Source organism: Amblyomma mixtum, chromosome 1 (assembly GCF_055824585.1).
Source record: "Amblyomma mixtum isolate Tamu chromosome 1, ASM5582458v1, whole genome shotgun sequence".
NCBI classification, from domain to species: Eukaryota; Metazoa; Arthropoda; class Arachnida; order Ixodida; family Ixodidae; genus Amblyomma; species Amblyomma mixtum.
Genome location: NC_143012.1, coordinates 147,328,959 through 147,347,507, shown reverse-complemented (window position 1 = coordinate 147,347,507; position 18,549 = coordinate 147,328,959). Strand labels below are relative to the sequence as shown.

At 47.2% G+C, this 18,549-nt stretch overlaps 1 protein-coding gene and 1 long non-coding RNA gene across 3 annotated transcripts in view; one reads left to right on the top strand and one right to left on the bottom strand.

Moving 5' to 3' along the window:
• Positions 1 to 18,549, top strand: part of LOC149367889 (uncharacterized) — a 196,201-nt gene that overhangs the window by 56,222 nt on the left and 121,430 nt on the right. The window lies entirely within an intron of this gene.
• Positions 1,236 to 12,857, bottom strand: LOC149367898 (uncharacterized). Its single transcript, XM_089575373.1, has 3 exons — positions 12,618 to 12,857; positions 11,732 to 11,876; positions 1,236 to 1,841 (listed from the first exon to the last, which is right to left on the bottom strand). Exons 1-3 carry the CDS (start codon positions 12,855 to 12,857, stop codon positions 1,345 to 1,347), a joined length of 882 nt encoding a protein of 293 aa, XP_089431499.1. The 3' UTR covers positions 1,236 to 1,344.

Here is an 18,549-nt window from a genome sequence, read left to right as displayed (position 1 = left end):
GAAAAATCTTTTATTTCCATAGGATTTTTATCTTGGAAAAGGACATGTGTTCTGGTTAGACACTTTTAGACATCCTGTTGTTTGCAGTACTAGATGAACCTGGATGGCTAATCTTGATCAACACCTATTAAGACTAGATTCACCTCAAAAGCCTCTGTAGAATGAAATTCAGGAACGATATTCTGCTGCAGCGAATGCATTCCTTTTCAAAGTGAAATACTTAGCGGTCAAATCTCCTTATGACTGCTACAGATTTTCACGATTTCCATGCTCAGTACTAATGGATGAAAATTTGGAATTGCATGCAAATTCCATGCTGTCAACCTCTTGCAGGCAGCTGTATATAGCAGTTTTGCACTGCAAGAAACAGAAGTAAGAAGCAAGCTAAGTTCAAGCAAAGTTTTATTGCCTGAATATATGGTACATTCCAGCACCAGTACTTGTAGTGACGATTTCTGTTCACATTTGCAGACTTTGCTTTTGAAGCATCACAAATGCAGGAAGATCAGTAATCTAAAATTAAAATGTTCAGACCAGCAGAACATATGTTATTAATGTGCAACCCACCAACATTAACACTGCGAAGTACAATCAGTATACTACCAGTTAACATTAGCCTGTATGACCAAGGACCTAATCTATTATATCCAAGCTCCACTACCTAGCACCCAGCAATTTACCGACAGCCAACCAACATCACATCTGAAGCAAGTATACAGGCATCAGTTCCACACTTCCTCTGTCAGAATGAAATCAGCCCTGCTCTAACGGCTACAACATACTGACTGACCTAGGACTTGACAAATTCGCAAATGACACCATACAGAATAATAATAGTTCCTTTAATTTCCATCATGAAGGTGAGGGAGGCACGGAGAAAAAGCTGAGAAGCAGCCTGACTAGCTCCGGCCTGCCAGAAATACTTTTGGCGATTGTACAGCATACCAAAGTGCACATAATCAAGATCAAAAGATGACATTTACAGCAAATTAGACAAACAGCATTATCAACAGCATTAAGCAAATAAATAAGATAGCATTATTAACAGCATTGCTCTGCATTTTCATTGAAAAGAAATATTTAAAAGAACACACTGAAACTTCCATTACAACAACAAAAAAATAAACACTGATATCTACAGAAAGCAGTTCTTCCAGTTGAAACAGTATGTGTCATATTGATGAAAAACTTAGTAACTGTGCCTAAATTGCATTATATGATTTTTGGCAGTGGTAAAAAAGCACGTAGATTTAAATCTACTTCAGTAGTTGTGACCCTTTCACAAAAAGCTGATGTTGTGGCCCGATGATGTACAAAAAATGATTTAAAACGCCTACATAGTTGCTACGAGTGAAAAACTTTCAGAACTTTCCTTGACAAAGGTTTTTTGTTCAGTAGCTTCCTTTTTGCATGTGCCTCAGTTAAATTATTTGTGAAATTTTCCAAGAAATGCCTCATGAATTTTCTTAGGAGTAAATTCAGGAGAGCCATTTTGTGCAACACGCTCTTATTCATGCTGCAGTCAAAGAAAGGATTCCTCATAAGTACAGGGAGCACTGTGCTGGAGAACCTCTTTAATGGTTGCGGCCCTTTCGCAAGGACGGCAGCCACTGTAGAGGCCGCACTTTCAAGTAGGCTGACAAACCCAAGGAACGCCAAAGTGGGATGAGAAAGTCCTCCCCGATCAACTCCTGCAATCAGAGCAGTTGTGGTTGAGCTTGATTTTGGCTCCTGTATCTTCGACAAGCAGCCTTCACAGCTCATGTTACCTTGCACAGCTATTACAAGGAACCCAGCAATCAGTGCCAGACTGCTCGTTCGCAAACTTTGTCGAGGTGCACCTGGGAAAATGAAGGAAGGTTAGAAATTAGTATGAATAATTCAATAGCAACATCTAAAATTGTAATATAATGTAGTCTGCCTCCACTGTAGCAAAGTGAACTAATTTCAGCAATTTATAAATGTGTCAGAAAGCAGCAGCCACTAAACAACTATAACAGAGGAATTACGACTGCCACTCAAAGTTTCTCGTTTTGATGAGCTTCATGTCAGCTTTCTAGACAAGTGCTGAAGATTTTAGATAAACTTTGCCTTCATGACATGAATGTTTTCATAACAGAAACCTGTGTGAGTAATGGACAGTGGTAACTAATAAAATGACGCAAACACACTTGGGTAGCGCTCCAGTGCAGCCAGGTGAAGAAGCAGAAGTTTCTTGATGTCTTGCTGGGGTGCTGCCACTGACGGAGGTTGAGGGAAAAGTTTTGCTGCCCCCCGAACGGAGCCTATTACACTGCCCACATTGCCACTTGGGGAAGAATGAATGATGCCTGTCACTAAAATCTTCTGAAGTGATGACACTGCCGCATAGGCATCAGTTTGATCGTTCGATCCATTGAGTGGTCGGATGGCTGAAAACAAGGATTCTACATCGTCGCTGGAGAACTTTCCAGTTGAAACGAAATGGAACCCAAGGCTAAGAAGATGCCTGGTGCAAAGAACAGTTGACATTGTTGTGATTCTTAGTGCCTCATATGTTTCGTCAGACAAGAAGTCGAGCTTGCATGTGGCATCCTTTTTCCATTTTCCAAAATAGGCAAAGCACTCATTTTCAAGCCATGTGAGCCTGCAGGAATAAATTATGTATAATGTGATCAGTGAGAAAGTTTTGGTTAGCATATGTATAAGCCACAAAAAGTTCCCATTTTATCGGGAAAGAATACGCATGTACAAAGCCATGCATCTAAAGGAAAGTGTGGCCACTCATGCTTTCACATAAATGCAAGATAAATGGCAATCACAAGCAGCTTATCACCTGGCATACCTTTCATCATCTGGACCATAAAAATGCGTCCTCAAGGGGTCCTTGCTCAACCAGAACAGTGTTGTGCTTTTAACGTTGTGGACAGTGAACCACTTATACACAAGCTCCATAAATTCAATGGTTGGGAGAGACCCTTCGAATCCACGAGCACCAAGCTGGCATCCATGTTTTTCTTGAAACCTGAAGACTGATGTTACCTAGAATGAAATTACATTCCTGTTGATTATGACCAGGCTGACCACTGTCAAACTGTAGGCGTGAGAAATGTGTATTATTGCTATAAATAAACGAATCTGTGTTCTTCACCTAAGGAGAAAAGATGGCAACCACCCTGCAACAAACATCTTCTCAAAATTACTCGGCCAAAGGTGCTTTTTCATTAAGCACCTGACGAGCTTGAAAGCACCTTGCTTTTCCTGCACGTCATGTAGGTTCCTGTGACAAAATTCAACGTTACACTATGATTTCCTAAAGTCAAGAAAAGCTACACTTTTACCTTAGGTGGTCCGGAACGATCAGCACTCCATTATTCCTGAAAATTCTTCTTGTCTCCAGGAACTGATTCCTTATGTTCATCATTACATGGCAATAATCAAATGATAGGAAGAGTGGCCAATCTGGATCAAGAGGGTGGCTGGAAGGAATCAGTCACTACTGTTAGCAGGTCACTGAAACTGTTAACCATACATATTTGCTTTCGGCATATTTTGCAGTCATGAGAGGAAATCTATCCATAATAAAAGGCTTTGTAATCTATACCGAAAGTCTAGCTTAACAACTACTCACGGGACAACCGCCGGGAGTATATGGCCGCCAGACAAGCTGGAAAAAAACTTGCGGTTAGTGCTGTGGTTATCAGCAACTAACCTTACCACCTGAAAGCCAGCTTCTTCAATTGATCTCATCACTTGCAGAGCAAGGAGCTCAAGCTGCTCTCTTGTCAGACCCTTAGTAAGGTAATACCCTACAGGGACTATAGCCAAATGGGCTATACTCTGTCTGTCTACTCTGTCTGCGTCGTTGCGCTGTTTACCCTACAGGAAGCCTGAAGTTTTTGTAAAAGCACTCGGTGTCAGGTGAATGACAAGATATTCCCTTGAGGTATTGAAAACAATTTGCATGGGTCCACATGACACTCACGGGCACTAGCAAAATATCCTATATACCTCTAGTGGGTAGAAAGTCCTACAAAGACAAAACAGGGCAGATGAGTTAGTTGCCAGTTGCTCGTCTAATGCAAAGTCCAACATCAGCACCTCCAAGGTCCACCAATCCAAGCACAACATGTGACTGTTTTTGATACTCCGCAGCTTGCTTCGGGGACATCTCATCCATCACTAGTGACCCACAGCGAGCCTGCAAGAATTACACAAGACCATGGCTCTAATATTTTTAGCTCTAGGAAAAAAAATATTTACCTCCTTGGAGTGCAGTTTCACTTCTGCATGAAGGCGCTGCTTGATGAGAGAGGACACTACTTCTCTGGTACATGCGCCAATGTATCGCTTGAGAGTAGACCGACTTGGTAGATACAAGACACCAGTCTGCTGAAGAAGGCGGTACCCAGCCGGTGACTTTGCGTGGCAAAGAACGCATTTGCATATTGTCCCCTGGTAGGAATGGGGAGACCATATGACAGACGACTCACGACTAGAGCCTGTATCAATCGGATTGTATCCTCCTCTCTTATGCCTTTTCGGTTGCGGGTGATGCGCCGAATCATGCGGGAGATCTGGAGGCCAGTAGTCCGGAGACGCTGTAACGTGTGACTCAGAATGCGGATGAGAGGGACTTCTTTTATTCTCATGCCTTCGAGGTAGACCTCGACGTCACGTGGAGATTTGTTGGCATAGTCCTGAATGCGGATAATTTCTGACTTGTCCGGTGCGCAGCGGGGGCCGCAATTCACTGCTTTTCTGTCTACGCAGGTGGCTGCCTCTTGTAGGGTGTTTTCTTTGTCAGCAAGGGAACCCCGGGTGGACCAGATGGTGATATCATTGGCATAGATAATATAGCCTCGAGTGTTCTTACCATGCTGATCATAGCTATATTGAAGAGGAGAGGAGAGATGATAGAGCCTTGGGGAATGCCTTTGTTGGGTGTCTGCTCTGTGTCAGAGTGGACATCTCCCATGCCATTAGTGGCTGTGCAGTTGCTGAGAAAGTTTTTGATGTAGTTGAAGTTCTTGGGTCCGCAATCGAGGGCATTGAGCTCTTTCAAGATGGCGCGGTGAGAAACTTTGTCCAGGCTTCCAGGCCCAGGACATCCTGAGCTAGTACCACGCTCAGACCATGCAGCGAGTTGGTTTTGTAGCCCTATTCACTCTGGGGGGCATTAAAGTCCTCGAGTGCGATAAGCTGATGCGAAACAGCTAGCTGATCTACCTGTTGAAGTATGTCAGAGAAATTGGCCTTTATTGCTCTTGGGGGTGATACACGTTCAGAACGAAGGTGCTCTTACGGCCCCTTTTGCTGAGGATAACCTCGACCATGCTGTAGTTGATCTCCTGTTCTCTCAAAGTGTTTTCAACCACCATGATGTCTTTAGAAACAAGGGTGGCCACTTTCGGCAAATCAGGGTTGCAAATGGTTGTAATATCCTATTAGTGTCGGTGCCATGTCTGTTGCGATCTCCTGTAGGCAGATTATCTCTGGTGGAATCGAGGTTACTTGAATGTATTACTTCAGGAGACTTTATTTCCTCCCGAAGCCTCGAGAGTTCCACTGCCAAATTTCAAGTCTGTCGGGAGTGTGTGACTTAGAAGGTGGGGCCATCTTGAGCACTAGTGAAGCTCTTCATAGGCTTGTTGTCACTGCTTAAAGCGATGGCCGTGGACGCGTTTGCGCCTTTATACACCTTTGCTCGAGGATTGTCGGTAGTTGTGAGACGTTTACATCTGGGTGCCTTTGTGTTGATAATGGGCTCGCTGTGCCGTGAGCTCTGCTTTAAATGTCTCCATTTGCCCATCAAGTTGCGCCATTTGCGATCTGATCGGTTGTAAGATGGGTCGGACGCTAGCCAGGATGCAGGATTCGATACGAGTTTTCATATCGCAGAAGAACTTGAGGTGGTGGTTTCGCTGTGTTTCTTGGGGGTGGTATAGGAGGGGTGGTCTTTCGAGTCAATTCTATGAGTTGGCTCTGCAATTTGGCTACTGTGCACACCAATGTGTCACATTCTGCACATTTTTGTGGTGTGGGAGTGTCACGTGTTCGGTGACACCGCCACATCATCACTGAGTCCGGACAATGGGGGGGTGGCCGTTTGATGCCCGGCGTAGCCGGTACGCGAACGTAGTGACCGATACCGAGGTGTGTTGAGAGGTAACAACAACAAAACAACGTTTATAGTTTTGGTTGAACAGTGCGGCAGCTTTCACAGACACATAATTTACATTCTACAAAACAACTGCGAAAAACACATAGCAATGAATACACTGAATTAAGTTATACATTGAATATCTCTACCCAGGTCAGAACACAAGTGAGAGGCCAATTAGCTACAGTCGATAAAAGTACAGAAGGGGAACAAACATACAGTCAACCGGGAAGCGCGGCTGCAGTCCATCCACAAACACACAGTCAGTGCGGCCCCCGAAGGCGACGTCCGTCCAGGGCAGCTTGCGGTTTCGAGGATGCGGTGCAGCGGCTCGGAGACCCGGGAGTTGGCGGCAGTGTCTCCACCGACGAGCGGACTGAAGTTCGTGCCCATACGGCCCCCTTTTAAAGTCCTTTGGCGCTAGCGGGCGAGGCACTCGCGGCGCCACAGAGTCGGCGTCGAAAAAGCAAACACCAAAAAGGGCAACAAGAGCACATAGGCACCTATACTTTGACACGGCATGGCCACCATCTTGGAGGAGCAAAAATTAACGCACAACTAAAAAGAAGCCCTAGGCTTCGACTCTGGATTTGGTGACCTTGGAACCGCAAAAAAAAGTAAAACACAACCAAAAAGGCAGTCACGTACGCCACAACTTCTTTCCTTCTAATGGTCAGCTCAAGACTTCGGCAGTGTCGGGACCGACCTTGAGCCGCCTCCACTTTCGCAATGCGAGGGGGTTGTCTAAATAACTGAAACAGCGTGCATGTATTCTTGCTCTTCCCGAGACGCATACAAAGAAACGCGGACGCATCAGCTTTATACAAAACAAAAGTAATTTGCAGGCTGCAAATTCTTGGCGGGTGAGTAGACGCACGATGCCTGTGGCCTATCTTTTACCGCTGAGCGGCACACGCACCCGCCTTGTGTCCCTTTCGCCCGCACTTGAAACAGGTGACGCTATGACTGTTACTGGTGTGGGTACGGCACTGTGAAGCCTGATGCCCAATGCGGTTGCAAAGGTAACAGCGAGGCGGTGCTTGTTGATTGATTCTCCTTCCTTCAGTTTCGGGCCTCCCGGCATCGTCTCGGCTGTCTATCTTCTATTTGAAGAGATTCAGGCTTCCTTGCGCTTCTAAAAACTGGTCAGGTAGGTCCAACATCTCTCCTAGCAATTTTGCTTTCCTCTCCTGCGGGTAGAGTGCCATGTTGGAATGACAGCTCTGTAGGAACCTTTCCTTAATGAGGAGTTCTCTGAGTTCCTGAAACTCAGTCTTGATGCCTGAAAGCTCGATCCAGCGGTCAAAAGAGTGGCTGAAACGCGCTGAGAACTGAGCTGCAGTTTCGCCATCCGCCGGTTTTCCTGTATTGAATTTCTCCCGGAATCCTTCGGCGGTCAACCGAAATCTCTTCAAAAGGGCGGTTTTCACCTTGGTGTAATCCGCTGCATCACCCGGCGGCAAACACCCGTAAACACTAAGTGCTTCCCCACTGAGATATGTAGCTAGCGCTGTCGACCACTGGCTCTCCGGCCACTTCTGGCTCTTCGCAATGCTTTCAAATAGTCTGATATAAGCATCTAAATCATCTTTCCGGTCGTCAAATGGGATCAGGAGTTTACTTGTGTTCAACTTCAAATCACCTTTGTCCTGGCTCCCTTCTTTCTCTCTAGTCTCTTTCTCTAGTCGCTGACACTCTATTTTCAAACGCATAATCTCTAACTGACGTCCTGGCTCCCTTCTTTCTCTCTAGTCTCTTTCTCTAGTCGCTGACACTCTATTTTCAAACGCATAATCTCTAACTGACGTCCTGGCTCCCTTCTTTCTCTCTAGTCTCTTTCTCTAGTCGCTGACACTCTATTTTCAAACGCATAATCTCTAACTGACGTCCTGGCTCCCTTCTTTCTCTCTAGTCTCTTTCTCTAGTCGCTGATACTCTATTTTCAAACGCATAATCTCTAACTGACGTCCTGGCTCCCTTCTTTCTCTCTAGTCTCTTTCTCTAGTCGCTGACACTCTATTTTCAAACGCATAATCTCTAACTGACGTCCTGGCTCCCTTCTTTCTCTCTAGTCTCTTTCTCTAGTCGCTGACACTCTATTTTCAAACGCATAATCTCTAACTGACGTCCTGGCTCCCTTCTTTCTCTCTAGTCTCTTTCTCTAGTCGCTGATACTCTATTTTCAAACGCATAATCTCTAACTGACGTCCTGGCTCCCTTCTTTCTCTCTAGTCTCTTTCTCTAGTCGCTGACACTCTATTTTCAAACGCATAATCTCTAACTGACGTCCTGGCTCCCTTCTTTCTCTCTAGTCTCTTTCTCTAGTCGCTGACACTCTATTTTCAAACGCATAATCTCTAACTGACGTCCTGGCTCCCTTCTTTCTCTCTAGTCTCTTTCTCTAGTCGCTGACACTCTATTTTCAAACGCATAATCTCTAACTGACGTCCTGGCTCCCTTCTTTCTCTCTAGTCTCTTTCTCTAGTCGCTGACACTCTATTTTCAAACGCATAATCTCTAACTGACGTCCTGGCTCCCTTCTTTCTCTCTAGTCTCTTTCTCTAGTCGCTGATACTCTATTTTCAAACGCATAATCTCTGACGTTCGTCAGCTGCCTTCGCGGCCGCGCGCTCCGCCTCCGCTCTCTCTCACTCAAACGCCCGCTCTTCGCACTGCTTATCTTCGACCCATTTTCTGAGCTCGGTGCTTGTCAGCCCCAACTGGCTACCCATTGCTGTCAACCTTTCCAAATCCATGCTTCTATCTCCAAGAACACTTTCAATAACACAGCTAGAAGCTCAGCAAAAAGAAAATCCTGTTCATACTCAACACAGCTCTGACACGTCGGCACTGTTCAACACCTCAACAAGTCTCCCTCTTAGTTCACCACATTTTCTTTGCATCAAACGCCCTGTCGCGGACGCCAGTTAATTGTCACGGGTTCGGTAACTACGCGACATCACCACCGAGTCCGGACAATGAGGGGGTGGCCGTTTGATGCCCGGCGTAGCTGGTAAGCAAACGTAGTGACAGAGACCGAAGCGTGTTTAAGAGGTAACAACAACAAAACAACGTTTATAGTTTCGATTGAACAATGCGGCAGCTTTCACAGACACATAATTTACATTCTACAAAACAACTGCGGAAAACACATAGCAATGAATACACTGAATTAAGTTATACATTGAATATCTCTACCCAGGTCAGAACACAAGTGAGAGGCCAATTAGCTACAGTCGATAAAAGTACAGAAGGGGAACGAACATACAGTCAACCGGGAAGAGCGGCAGCAGTCCATCCACAAACACGTAGTCAGTGCGGCCCCTGAAGGCGGCGTCCGTCCAGAGCAGCTTGCGGTTTCGAGGATGCGGTGCAGCGGCTCGGAGACCCGGGAGTTGGCGGCAGCGTCTCCACCGACGAGCGGACTGAAGTTTGTGCCCATACGGCCCCCTTTTAAAATCCTTTGGCGCTAGCGGCCGAGGCACTCGCGGCGCCACAGAGTTGGCGTTGAAAAAACAAACACGAAAAATCGCAACAAGAGCACGTAGGCACCTACACTTTGACTCTGCATGGCCGCCATCTTGGAGGAGCAAAAATTAACGCACAACTAAAAAGAAACCCTAGGCTTCCACTCTGGATTTGGTGACCTTGGAACCGCAAAAAAGTAAAACACAACCAAAAAGGCAGTCACGTACGCCGCAACTTCTTTCCTTCTAATGGTCAGCTCAAGACTTCGGCAGTGTCGGGACCGACCTTGAGCCGCCTCCACTTTCGCAATGCGAGGGGGTTGTCTAAATAACTGAAACAGCGTGCATGTATTCTTGCTCTTCCCGAGACGCATACAAAGAAACGTGGACGCATCAGTTTTATGCAAACAAAAATAATTTCCAGGCTGCCGCCACTTCTGTGACAGGAGGCAAACTGGACTTCATCCAGCAACTCTTGTGAGTGCTACTGATATATAGGAATGTTATGCAGAAAGCCAAACTTTATGTAGTATGACCAAACGTTATGTAGTATGACCAATTTTAATACTTTACCTATGATAATCTTGTGCTGAAAAAACCTTTTATTTCCGTAGGATTTTCATCTTGGAAAAGGACATGTGTTCTGGTTGAACACTTTTATACATCCTGTTGTTTGCAGTACTAGATGAACCTGGAAGGCTAATCTTGATCAACACCTATTAACACTAGATTCACCTCAAAAGCCTCTGTAGAATGAAATTCAGGCAACTGAACCATGCACTGGAAAATGCGCAGCTCTTAGCCAGAGGGAACTGAATACTAGCGCCTGCTATATTAATTTCAAAGGCATGAAGACTTCTTTAGAGGTGCTATTGAACCGCGCTTGTATTTCCAATACAAGAGCTAATGCGTTGGTGTTTTTGTGTTGCCACCTCAGTTTTCTTGTTTGCGTTTCGTTGCTGATAGTACAAAGCCATGCATCTAAAGCGGAATGTGAGCACTCATGCTTTCAATAAATGGCAATCACAAGCAGCTTGTCACCTGGCATACCTGTCGTCATCTGGACCATAAAAAGGCATCCTCAAGGGGCCCTCACTCAACCTGTACAAAGTTGCGCTTTTAACGTTGTGGACAGTGAACCACTTATACACAAGCTCCGTAAATTCAATGATTTGAACAGACCCTTCGAATCCATGAGCACCAAGCTAGCATTCATGTTTTTGTAGAAACCTGAAGACTGATGTTACCTAGAATGAAATTACATTCCTGTTGATTATGACCAGGCTGACCACTGTCAAACTGTAGGTTTGAGAAATGTGTATTATTGCTATAAATAACCGAATCTATGTTCTTGACCTGAGGAGAAAAGGTGGCAACCGCCCTGGCAACAGACATCTTCTGAAAATTACTCGGCCAAAGGTGCTTTTTCGTCAAGCACCTGACGAGCTTGAAAGCACCTTGCTTTTCCTGTATGTCATGTAGGCTCCTATGACAAAATTGAACGCTACACTGTGCTTTTCTAAAGGCAAGAAAAGCTACACTTTTACCTTAGGTGGTCCGGAACGATCAGCACTCCATTATTCCTGAAAATTCTTCTTGTCTCCAGGAACTGATTCCTTATGTTCTTCATTACATGGCAGTAATCAAATGATAGGAAGAGTGGCCAATCTGGATCAAGAGGGTGGCTGGAAGGAATCAGTCACTACTGTTAGCAGGTCAGTGAAACTATTAACCATACATATTTGCTTTCAGAATATTTTGCAGTTATGAGAGGAAATCTATCCATAATAAAAGGCTTTGTAATCTATACCGAAAGTCTAGCTTAACAACTACTCACGGGACAACCGCCGGGAGTATATGGCCGCCAGACAAGCTGGAAAAAAACTTGCGGTTAGTGCTGTGGTTATCAGCAACTAACCTTACCACCTGAAAGCCAGCTTCTTCAATTGATCTCATCACTTGCAGAGCAAGGAGCTCAAGCTTCTCTCTTGTCAGACCCTTAGTAAAGTAATGCCCTACAGGGAGCTTGAAGTTTTTGTAAAAAGCACGCAGTGTCAGGTGAATGACAAGATATTCCCTTGAGGGATTAAAAACAATTTGCACGGGTCCACATGACACTCACAGGCACCAGCCAAATATCCTATATACCTGTAGTGGGTAGAAGGTCCTACAAAGACAAAACAGAGCAGATGAGTCGCCAGTTCCTCTTCTAAGCCAAAGTCCACTACAGCACCTCCAAGGTCCACCAATCCAAACACAGCATCTGACTGTTTTTAATACACCGCAGCTTGCTTCGGGGACATCTCACCCATCACTAGGGACCCACAGCGAGCCTGCAAGAATTACACAAGACCATGGCTCTAATATTTTTAGCTCTAGGAAAAAAATTATTTACCTCCTTGGAGCGCAGTTTCACTTCTGCCTGAAGGCGCTGCTTGATGAGAGAGGACACTACTTCTCCAGTACATGCGCCAATGTATCGCTTGAGAGTAGACCGACTTGGTAGATACAAGACACCAGTCTCCTGAAGAAGGCGGTACCCAGCCGGTGACTTTGCGTGCCAAAGAACGCGTTTGCATATTGTCCCCTGGTAGGAATGGGGAGACCATATGACAGACGGCTCATGACTAGAGCCTGTATCAATCGGATTGTATCCTCCTCTCTCATGCCTTTTCGGTTGCGGGTGATGCGCCGAATCATGCGGGAGATCTGGAGGCCAGTAGTCCTGGGACGCTGTAACATGTGACTCAGAATGCGGATGAGAGGGACTTCTTTTATTCTCATGCCTTCGAGGTAGACCTCGACGTCACCTGGAGATTTGTAGGCATAGTCCTGAATGCGGATAATTTCTGACTTGTCCGGTGCGCAGCGGGGGCCGCAATTTGCTGCTTGTCTGTCTACGCAGGTGACTGCCTCTTGTAGGGTGTTTTCTTTGTCAGCAAGGGAACCCCGGGTGGACCAGATGGTGATATCATTGGCATAGATAATATAGCCTCGAGTGTTCTTACCATGCTGATCATAGCTATATTGAGGAGGAGAGGAGAGATGATAGAGCCTTGGGGAATGCCTTTGTTGGGTGTCTGCTCTGTGTCAGAGCGGACATCTCCCATGCCATTAGTGGCCGTGCAGTTGCTGAGAAAGTTTTTGATGTAGTTGAAGGTCTTGGGTCCACAGTCGAGGGCGTTGCGCTCTTTCAAGATGGCGTCGTGAGAAACTTTGTCAAAAGTGCCTTTCAGATCAAGTGCCATAATGAGGTGCTCGCCGCCTCTCGGTATGTTACTGAGCACTTCTTCTTTGAGAAGGAGGAAAGTGTCTTGTGTAAAGAGACCTTTCCTGAAGCCGATCGTAGTGGGTGGAAGGAAGTTGTTGTCCTCTGTGTAATTTTGGAGGCGGGTCTGGATAACGCGCTCATATAGTTTGCCCAGGCATGAGGTGAGGGAGATGGGTAGTGAGGCTTCCAGGCTTGGTGGTTTGCCTGGTTTTGGGATTTTGGGTTTGGGTTTTGGGAGTAATTATTTCGGAGTGTTTTCACTCTGCAGGGAGCTCTTCTGCCTCCCGCAGGGTGTCATTTATGTTGGTTGGTAGTGGAGGACCTCGATCTGCGACTTGCTCAGGTTTCGTATCATCCTGTTGGTGATCTTGTCCGCACCAGCTGCCGTGTTGCGTTTGGCAGATCAAGCCGCGGCGTAAACCTGGGCAGTGATGATGGGGGCATCCAGCCTCTCATAAGGGGCTCCCGTATAGATGGGCGATCTTCTTGAGTGTACCGTTAGTGACAGACCACGATGTTTGTGGATCGACGATGCTGTGGAGTATCACCCAGGTGCGGGAAGTCCCCAGCGTGCCGCGTAGTGACTCACAAAATTCTTGCCAATTCTGTTGACAGAGGTGTTGTGCATAGTCTTGTGCTTCTGCCGTGATCTGTGCTATCCGTTGTCTCAGGAGACGATTGAGGTGTTGGCGTTTCCATTTGTGCACCGGAGTCCATCGGGTCTGCCACAACTTGAGAAGGTGACGATCGACTGCCGGATTATCGGGTGTGCATTGTACTTCGGTGGCAGCCTCCTTGTGTGCTTTCCAAATCTGTTCATTCCATTCGCTGATTGATTGGTGGGTTCTTATGAGATGGGCTGTGCTTGGTATTTAGTCCAGTTCGTGATTTTGGCTGTTCCCAGGGTGTGGCGAACATTTGTGGAGGTGATAGACGTGCTGACGATGTAGTGATTGCTTCCTAAGCTCTCTCCGAGATTCGTTCACGTAGCGTTAGGGATGTTCATGATGATTGTAAGGTGAGGGCATAAATCACGTGTGACGCTGTTTCCTTTGCGGGTTGGGTATAAAGAGTCAGTATTTCCAGGCCCAGGGCATCCCGAGCTCGTACGACTCTCAGACCATGTGGCGAGTTGGTTTTGTAGCCCCATTCACTGTGTTGAGCATTAAAGTCCTCGAGTGCGATAAGCTGATGTGAAACAGCTAGCTGATCTACCTCTTGAAGTATGTCAGAGAAATTGGCCTTGGTTGCTTGTGGGGGCTGATACATACACGTTCATAATGAAGGTGCTCTTACAGCCCCTCTTGTTGGAGATAACCTCAGCCATGCTGCAGTTGATCTCCTGTTCTCTTAAAGAGTGTTTGACTACCGTGATGTCCTTAGAAACAAGGGTGGCCACTTTTAGCGAATCAGTATTCTAAATGGTGTAATATCCCATTAGTGTCGGTGCCGTGTCTCCTCCGATCTCCTGTAGGCAGATCATGTCTGGTCAAATCGGGGTTACTTGAATGTATTTCTTCAGGAGACTTTGTTTCCTCCTGAAGGCTCAACAGTTCCACTGCCAGATTTCAACTCTGTCGGTAGTGCGTGACTTAGAAGCGAGACCATCTTGAGCACTAGTGAAGCTCTTGATAGACTCATTGTCACTGCTTACAGCGACAGCCGTGGACGCGTTTGCGCCTTTATACGCCTTTGCTCGAGGATTGTCTGTAGTTGTCAGGTGTTTACAGTTGGATGTCTTTGTGTCGATAAAGGCTAGCCGGGCTGTGAGCTCTGCCTTAAATGTCTCCGGTTTCCCAGCAAATTGCGCCATTTGCAAGCTGATCGTTTGTAGGAGGGGTCGTACGCTAGCCAGGATATGGGATTCAATAAGAGTTTTCATATCGCAGAAGAACTTGGGGGAGGTCGTAGCCTCGGTCTGGGCGGGGGTGTAGGCATTACAGGTGTTGGAGTGGGTTGGGAAGACGTCGGCGATGGGGTTCCAGGTGGTGGTTTTGCCGTGTTTCTTGGGGGTAGTATAGGAGGGGTGATCTTTCGAGTCAATTCTATGATTTGGCTCTGCAATTTGGCTACTGTGCGCGCCAGTGTGTCACATTCCACACATTTTGGTGGTATGGGAGCATTCTGAGGAAGAGAGGAGCCCTTGACAAGCTTTGCCCAGCTCACCTGTTTGTTGTTGGATTTGTTGTGTCTCTGGCCTGGTTTCCCCTTGGACTAGGGATGCTGGGGAGCGTTGATGGTGGATCAGGTGGGAGAGGCCGACCTGGACCCGCTTCTGCTACGGCTGGACGACTCATCCTCTCTGCTGAACCATCTCCGGGAGTGGGATTGTGGTGCGCTGTCCTTACGGGAGTGGCGTTGCTGCTCGGTTAGAGGAGGCCGAGGGAGGCATCGGCTTGAACGGTTTTAGCCGGTTTGGGCAGTCTCGGCCGCCCATCGTGTGCGCTTCATCGCACAAAGTGCACCTTGGCTGGCATCGATGGCCGTCAGGTTGGTTCTTTTCCCCACACTGCCTGCAGGCTACGGTGTCTGGGTATGGGCAGACGTCGGAGCGGTGACCCGGCTGCATACACATGTAGCAGAACTGTCTCGCAGCACGGTAGGGGAGGCACCGGATCTCTGCTCCTTCGTAGTAGACACATTTGGGGGTGATGGGGCCATCGAAGGTGAGCAGCATCGAAGATGTCTTGCCCATTCTTCTGGCATTCAGTAATGTAACGCCGTGCATGCGGATGCGAATGCCGGCTTTGATTGCTTCAGGGGCTTCACTGTCGGGAATGCCGTGTATGACTCCCCTCCGTTCTTGGGTGCTGTACGGCACGTATCTGTTGACCGCGTAGGTGTGGGCGCCTAAGTGTAAGGCCGACAATTTGCTCATCTCCCGACTCTTCGCCTGAAACCTCCTAGCAGGATGGCTGGAAGAGAGCGATGAGCAAATACAAGACCAGGAATCTCCGGAAAGCCGCCAGAATTGCCGACAGCCCTTTAGATGGAAGCAGTGTCTCGTCGCATATTCCGATGACTGACCGCATCTCTGCGACCAACCTTGAGAGCTGCGGTCCTGTGTCCGTCTCCCACCTGTACCCAAAAGTGACTTCAAAATAGTTATCTGACCTCATTGAGGCCTCGTCGTCGAGAATTTCACCAATCTCGAAATTTCCAAGGTCATCTGCAATGCCTGCCAACACCCACAGCAGGTTAACAGCAAGTGCATCATGTGACCTCACCCTGGCTCTAACATACTGATCGCGGCCGCCGAGTCTGAGACGGCGGGAAAGGAGGGCTGCCCACGTGATGTCGCGTAGACACGGGCGCCTCCCCTCTGCTTTCTCCGCTACCGCGCCAAGGGGGGCTGGTAGGGGAAGAACCGCAGTAGGCGACATGAGAGAAAGAAGGGTGCTTCAGGTGGGCGAGGGGCAGCATGGATCCCCACAAGTCTTTATTTTTCCCGGACGCGACAGCACTGTGGAATGGGCTGCCAAATACCATCACATCATGCACTGACCGCAGATCATTCTGGGAAAAACTAAACAACCATTTTTCATGAGGGTAGTCTTTTTCGTCATATTTATCTCGGCGCTTCAAGCAGCTTATTCTTATTACTTTTCTTTTTGATGTTGTGCCTTTTGCGCTGTGTGTGCTCTTGTATTGCTCAAGTGTTTCATATATAAATTTTTTTCCCAATCCCATGCATTCCAATTAGCATTGTATACCCCTTACAAGATCATTTAACTGCTGCATATTGTTATTATTCTTAAGGTTTTCCTTTATCCAATTATTCTTTTTCTGTTTTGATGTGTTCTTGTTGTCACAAAAATATTGATTTTGCTCTCCCCTTATGTGATGCCTTTAGGCCTTTAAAGGAAGAATAAATGAAATGAAACAAATGTGATTTCTTCGGTCTGCCATCTTAGGCCGCTTCCTTCTCAACTCACATGTCTTTTGTGAGGACCATGGCCTAATGTTTTTGACTCTTTGTCTACCTCTCCCGTGTTGTAGCTGGGTTCTTTTCCAAAGTGCCTGAAAAAAAAAATCAAGAAAGATATCAAAATAAATTAACGATGAAGTAAGACATAGTGCATGGCTTTCGCTTTGGAAAAATATTCTTGAAATATGCAGGCACGACATTACATTACACAGGGAAAGCATGTTGTTGAGGATGAAGATTTGGGGTCGTGGCTCGACGGAACCACGGTCAAGACGATGTCCGTTCCCACCACCAGGACAGGAGTGCCGCTGGGCGAAGGGGTTAAGAGGTGGCGAAAGAAGACTGAACTTATTTACATATTTACAAGGAGCAATGAAAAGCATGCTACGTGCCAAGATGGAACACAGCAGGGAAAGACATAAACAAAGGAGACGGGAGCCCTTAAATAGAGTGGGCACAGACTCCCGCCCCTTTTCGTCCAGTCAGTAGCGTCTTGGTGGCTGATTGGCCTGGCAGGCTTGGACGCCTTCTTTGTGAGCGTCCCAGTGGCTGACCAGTCCGAACACGCAACACGCTCCACGATGTTGACGTGCAAGCTCGGAGAGACGCAGGCCTGGACGCCATCCCTGGGAGCGTCCCAGTGTTGAAAATCTCGCGTTCACGACTTGAGGCAAGCGGCGTCGAGTCGATAGGCGTTTCTCGGAATCATCCAGGCGAAACGTGGGTGCTGGCTGCTTCCTGTTGGCGCCGTTCTTAACAGCTCCTCCGCGGCCAGGAGAATCTCGATCGGCCAGTGGTCACAATCACTTGCCAAGGAGAGATGGGCTTGGTTTGTAGCGTGGGATGCCTTCTTGAATGTCTCTGCGAGCACACAACAGAGTCTTAAACCTCATACAATGGAAGCATTAGTCAAAACCAACCACTCAACATAGCGCCACTCCACAGGCAGTACAAGAAATTTGCCCAAGAGCCGCCAGGCTATTATGCTACAAAGGGCATTGTTGACAGAAACCTAATCACAGAATTTCGTAGCTGATAGCAATAGTCTTGGCTACTTGGACAAGCTTCCATGAGGACTGAGTTGGTCTTCCTCATTCTGAGTGCAGCCAAGATGGTGTGGTCTGGGTTCCCTTCCACGATATATTTGTAGATTTCCTCAGGCGTCGCTTTATAGTAGGCGTTCATGAGTACTCCTCTAGTGGCGCGTGAGGGCGGTGTCACATAATTTGTGCACTCGTACCGTTTGTCGTCGATGGACAGGTGCGTGACTCCTATCAGGCGTTGGACACTTTCGATGTGCGTTGTGGCTATTGTAAATGTATTGTTAGTTGGGTGGATACGAAGCGCAGCATTGGCTGGCATAGGCTTGGTTAGTTGTGCTTGAACTGCAGCTCGTAGTTTCATTCCGGGCATGGTAGAGAGCAGGAGCTCACCTCGCGGGGCGAAAGACAACCCTGATTGCTTCTAAGGGCAGAGGCGGTTTTTGTCTGTTGCACTGGGAGACGAGGAAGGAAGCACGTGTGATCGGCGGCACCCGTTGCGGCGCCGCAACGGCGTTTGTCGCAGCGGAGAGCTGGGCGTTCCTGCCATTTGGGTTAGCGTTGCCGGCGGTGCCAGGCATTTGAAGCTGGTTATGGGTGACTGCTGCAATCGTTTGCCTTTCTGCCTGAGTCTTGTAAGAACAGCCCAACGCGGCGATCCAGTCGCCGGACTGAAGTTCATGTTCTGGGACAGTGCTTCC

Excerpts from the sequence above, each read along its gene's own strand:
- LOC149367898 (XM_089575373.1), bottom strand. The coding sequence starts at position 12,857 with ATGGCACTTGATCTGAAAGGCACTTTTGACAAAGTTTCTCACGACGCC. Across the intron at positions 11,877-12,617 it reads ATATAGCTATGATCAGCATG|TCAGATGCTGTGTTTGGATT; the intron begins GTAAGAACACTC and ends TATTAAAAACAG. Across the intron at positions 1,842-11,731 it reads AGGATATTTGGCTGGTGCCT|GTGCACCTCGACAAAGTTTG; the intron begins GTGAGTGTCATG and ends TCATTTTCCCAG.